Consider the following 5,640-nt stretch of genomic DNA (forward strand, 5'->3'; position numbering starts at 1 on the left):
CAGGTAACCTTGTATTGCATGTCCCGACGCTTCAGATGTCCGTCCGATCCCAAGCGAAATCTGGGGGCGTCACATATGACTCTTTTATTTTTCCTTTCCATAAATGCCCTACACATATAAGTATGATATAAGTGTTTAATTATTTTAGAGGCAAATGTGAAACTTTTGTGTACAAAATATTGGCATCAATTGATTTGGAGTCCGGTACTAAAATTTGATGTGTAATTAAGTTGCTTAACTCTTATTTGATGAAACATATTATTCACTTAAACAACTTAATTATGTATTTCCAACACTTTATCTCACCCTCCAACTAGCTCTTTGCTAGTCTCTAGCAAACAATGCGATAAAAAGAATTGAAGGATGAAGCTGCCCTCCAGATTCACCGAACTAAAAAAGCTATTCAAAAGATCAAATCGTATTGAAGTCTTGGACATTAGAATGTAGTTAGGTCAGGTTATAGCTTAACACAAATAAAACAACAAAAGTATCCGCTTGTGTCTATTGGGGTCATCAATCAATAGCTTTGGACTACTTTGCCTAACTTTGAGTTGTTAAGACTATTATAAAGTCTTGTGTTGAGCTTAAATCTGAACCAATGGGGATTAGTGTAGCCCAAGGCTGCCATTGTCTGATCTTAGGTAGAGAAGTTTGAAAATAATAACTTTGCAAAAATTAGATTCCACAATCAGATTCTTCACACCCCAACTGAAAATGAGCATTGTCCTTAATGATTAAAAGAAAATGTCAAAAGAACAACAAAAGATTGATAATGAAGGGGAAAGAAAATGTACCTAGTCTGAGAAGGAAAATATAACAAGAGAAGAACAATGAAAAATAGAAGAGAGAAAACACACTTGCAGAAACTAAAAAGCAAAAATAGAAAAATGCAAGAAAGAATCAAAATAACATGACAGACAAGTCAAACATCAAGTCTCGGCCGGAGGGTCAGGGTCCAGTAAATGGATTTTGGTATCATCTGGTGAAAAATGGTCAAGGAAAGGTTTGGGCAGCTGTCCATTAACCTTAAACATATTACCATTGTGTGGATTGAGGATTTCAATAGCCCCATGGGGAAACACTGTCTGAACAATATAAGGACTACTCCATTTGGATCGAAGTTTACCAGTAAACACATGGAGTCTAGAGTTGTAGAAGAGAACCTTTTGATTGGGGAGAAAACTCTTTCTTAGAATGTGCTTGTCATGGAAAGCCTCAGTTTTCTCCTTGTACAATTTGGCATTATCGTAGACATCATGTCTCAACTCTTCTAATTCATTTAGCTCCAATTTCCTCAAAACACTAGAATTGTTAGTAGAAAAGTTAAATTATTTAACATCCCAATAAGCCTTGTGTTCAAGCTCAATAGGGAGATGACATGCTTTACCGTAAACCAAATGATAGGGAGACATGGCTAGGACAGTTTTAAAAGCTGTCCTATAAGCCCATAAAGTGTCCGAAAGCCTCAAAGACCAATCTTTCCTATTTGGGTTGACTGTTTTTTCAAGAATGGCTTTGATTTCGTGGTTGACCAACTTAGCTTGGCCATTGGTTTGAGGATGATAAGGAGTTAAAATTTTATGATGGACCCAATATTTTTTCATTAACACTACAAATGGCTTATTAAAAAAGTGGGAACCTCCATCACTAATTAAAAGCCTTGGTATCCTAAATCGAGTGAAAATGTTGTCTTTCAAAAATTTCAACACCACCTGATGGTCATTGGTCCAACATGGTATTGCCTCGACCCATTTAGAAACATAATCCATAGCAGCAAGAATGTAAAGATAAACAAAAAGAAGATAGAAAAGGACCCATAAAATCAACCCCCTAACAATAAATAATTTCTAGTGCTAAAATGGGTTGTAAGGGAATCATGTTTTTACGGGTGATTCCACCTAATTTTTGGTATGGTTCACATGCTTTACAAAAATTATAAGTATCCTTGAAGATGTGGGGCCAATAATAACCACATTGTAAGATTTTAGCCACTGTTTTCTTAGCTGAAAAGTGGCCTCCACATGCACTAGCATGACAAAAATTTAATATGTGTGGAATGTCACAATTAGGTACACACCTCCTCAAAATTTGATCAAAACAATATTTGACAATTAGGGGTCATCATAAAAGAAAGATATGACCTCCAATTTAAACTTTTTGATGTCTTGAGAGCTCCAATGTGGTGGGGTGTGTCTTGTTACTAAGAAATTTACAATATCAACAAACAAAGGCAAATAATCAATAGCTAGAAGTTGTTCATTAGAAAAGCAATCTGAAATAGGAGTGGAAGGTTCAGAATTTTCTAGAATGAGTCGAGATAAGTGGTCGGCAACCACGTTTTCCACTCCCTTCTTATCCTTGATGATGATAATAAATTCCTACAATGAAAAAATCCATCTAATTAGTCGATGTTTGGCATCTTTCTTTGTGAGCGAATATTTAAGAGCTGCATGGTCAGTGAATATAACAATTGGAGAGCCTAAAATGTAAGCTCTAAATTTATGCAAAACAAAAACAACTGCTAGCAACTCATTTTCAGTGGTGGAGTAATTTTTCTGAGTTGCATAAAGTGTTTTCCTTGCATAGTAAATCACAAATGGAAGCTTACCTCTTTGCTGACCAAGGACAGCACCTATGACGAAATCACTGGCATCACACATGATCTCAAATGGCAATGAACAGTCAAGTGATTGAATTATAGGTGCAGTGACCAACATAGATTTGAGTTGCTCAAAAGCAACTTGACATGCATCAGTCCAATTAAAAGCACAATCCTTAGCTAACAACTCACACAAAGGTCTCGTTATCGAGCTAAATTTTTAGATGAAACGCCTATAGAACTTGGCATGTTGTAAAAATGATCTAATATCTTTGACTGATTTTGGAATAGGTAACGTTGATATTAGATTAATTTTGGACTTGTCAACTTCAATGCCTCGGGTTGAAATGATGTGACCAAGAACAATACCTTGTCGCACCATAAAATGACATTTTTCCCAATTTGAAAGCAGATTTTTCTCTTCACATCGAGCTAAGATAGCAGTGAGGTTAGTAAGCCATGCATCAAACGAATCACCATCGACTGAAAAATCATCGATAAACACCTCCAATATATGCTCAACCATGTCACTAAAAATACTTAACATGCATCGTTGAAATCTGGCGGGTGCATTACAAAGTCCAAAGGGCATTTTCCTAAATGCAAAAGTTCCAAATGGGTAAGTGAAAGCAGTTTTTTCTTGGTCTTCAGGGGCTATTTGAATTTGATAATATTATGAAAAACCATCAAGAAAACAATAAAAACTATGGCCCTCAACTCTTTCCAAAGTTTGGTCTAAAAATGGTAATGAAAAATGGTCCTTTCTTGTGACAACATTTAGTTTTCTAAAATCGATGCACATGCACCATCCAGTGGTGGTCCTAGTGGGAATTAACTCATCTTTTTTATTTTTCACAATTGTAATCCCAGATTTCTTAGGAACTACTTGAGTAGGACTTACCCATTGACTACCCGAGATAGGATAGATGATACCTACTTCCAAGAGGTTCAAGACTTCATTTTTAACCACCTCCTTCATCGTAGGATTTAACCTCCTTTGCATCTCTCAAGTTGGTGATGAATTTTCCTCCAGAAACATTCAATGTGTGCAATGGTGGAGCTGATTACTTTGATGTCGGCAACCGACCATCCAAATGCTCCTTTATGTTGCTTGAGGACCCATAGGAGTTGTTCCTCGTGCTCAACTGACAAAGAAGATGAGATAATACATGTAAAAGTGTTAGTTGGCCCAAGAAAATATATTTCAGCGATTCAGGCAGTTGTTTCAAAACCGGTGATGGAGGGACTTCATCCGATGGTTGCTGGTTTATGGGTTGGAGTGGCAGGTCTTCAAATTTGAGTCGGCACACTGAGTCCATTTTGTTACCTGATCATTATCCAACAGCTCAATATTTTCTAAGGTTCTAGGTAAAACATGTTCCATTTGACTTTCTTGCTCTAATAAAAAAATTTTTTCAACAAGTAAAGATTCGAAATAATTCACTTCCTGGGGTTCTTTCAAATCTTGTGGTTGCCTACAAGTGTTGAACACATTTAACTCCAACGTCATATTTCCAAACGTCAATTTAAGGATGCCACTTCGACAATTTATCAAAGCGTTGGAAGTGGCGAAAAATGGCCTCCCTAAAATGACGGGTGCCTGAAAAACTGAATGAGGAGTTAATTGAACATCGAATACCACAAAATCAACAGGATAATAAAATGTATCCACTTGCATCAACACATCTTCTACTACTCCCCTAGACTTTTTAATTGAATGGTCGTCCAATTGCAAGATGATAGAAGTTGGTTTCAACTCTCCTAAACCAAGTTGTTCATAGGAGTTGTAAGGAAGCAAATTAAGACTAGAACTTAAGTCTAGGAGTGCTTGGCCTGTTTTGGAGCTTCCTATAACACAAGCTATTGTTGGAGAACTTGGATCTTTATACTTAGGAGAAGTATTGGATTGGTTAATGGCGTTGACTTGTTCCATGAGAAATGCCTTCTTTTGCACATTAAGTTTTCTTTTAACCGTACACAAATCCTTAAAAAATTTGGCATATGTTGAGATTTGTTGAATGTTAATGTGCACTTGTCTAAAAATGTCTAAAATCTCAGCATGATATTTATCTTTATGCAAAGGAATCAATCTTTGAGGAAAAGGTGCCGGAGGAGTTACCTTTGCTTCCAAAGAATCATCAACGTCTGAATTTTTACCTTGTGCATTGGAATTGGAACTTTCACCTTTCTTGCCAGCTTCATTACTCAATGTATCAACCTCCTTACCACTACGGAGAGTTATTACGGCCTTGCAAGTCTTGACATTTGCTTCAAAAGATGATGAAAACTTTATGGCAGTCATTTGGACTTGAGGATTTGGTTGGGATTGAGATGGGAATTTTCCTTTCTCTTGTGGATTCATGGTTGTGTTCAGCTTGGTCAAATTATTCCTTATGTCAATGATGGCTTGAGAAGTTTGGTTATTTATAGTGGTTTTACTTTTCATGAACTGTTGAAGGGTGGTGGGCATTTGCTGAAATGGGTCATCCATAGATGCTGGAATTAGTGCATTTTGTTGGGTGTGAGCTGAATATTGAGGTGTACTAGTCCCAGATGTGCTGAACTCGTGGGATGATCATTTCTCCAACTGAAGTTAGGGTGGTTTCTCCAACCTGCATTATAAGTGTTAGAATATTGTGCATAAAAAGGCTTAGAAATCATATTAACAGGGTGAGAAACGTCAAACAAGAGTTCCTTAAAGGCTGGAATTGTAGGACACTCGGATGTTGCATGTCTAGCATCCTCACAAATGCTACATTTTTCTTGTTATGAAATACCCTGAATTCCATGCACTTTCTTTAGCTCAATTGCCTCCAATTTTTTCTACAATAAGGCAAATTTAGCTTGCAAATTGTCAGCCCCATTCATAACATATTTACCTCCCCCACTCAAGGTCCTCAAAGGTTTAGTTCGATCATAAACACAAGAAGTGTCCCATGATTGAGTGTTTTTTGCCAGGTAATCGAAATAAGCAAATGCATCTCCCGGTTGCTTGTTAAAAGACTCTCCATTACACATGGTTTCAACAAATTGTCGCATCT

The 5,640-nt window shown here is 36.9% G+C and overlaps 1 protein-coding gene across 1 annotated transcript; it reads right to left on the minus strand.

The window, feature by feature from the left end:
• Positions 1-929: 929 nt before the first annotated feature.
• Positions 930-5,090, minus strand: LOC108990147. The gene is made up of 3 exons (XM_035693830.1): positions 3,927-5,090; positions 3,668-3,744; positions 930-1,302 (listed from the first exon to the last, which is right to left on the minus strand). The coding sequence occupies exons 1-3, from the start codon at positions 5,088-5,090 to the stop codon at positions 930-932; spliced, it is 1,614 nt and encodes a 537-aa protein (XP_035549723.1).
• Positions 5,091-5,640: the final 550 nt, after the last annotated feature.

This window comes from Juglans regia, chromosome 9, assembly GCF_001411555.2.
Source record: "Juglans regia cultivar Chandler chromosome 9, Walnut 2.0, whole genome shotgun sequence".
Lineage (NCBI taxonomy): Eukaryota > Viridiplantae > Streptophyta > Magnoliopsida > Fagales > Juglandaceae > Juglans > Juglans regia.

What these genes read in the sequence shown, in the direction of transcription:
- LOC108990147 (XM_035693830.1), bottom strand. Translation starts at nt 5,090, where the DNA reads ATGGATGACCCATTTCAGCAAATGCCCACCACCCTTCAACAGTTCATG. An exon ending in AGCTGTTGGATAATGATCAG is followed by an intron (nt 3,745 to 3,926) that starts GTAACAAAATGG and finishes CTTCTTTGTCAG; the next exon opens with TTGAGCACGAGGAACAACTC. An exon ending in GGTCGGTTGCCGACATCAAA is followed by an intron (nt 1,303 to 3,667) that starts GTAATCAGCTCC and finishes TAACAATTCTAG; the next exon opens with TGTTTTGAGGAAATTGGAGC.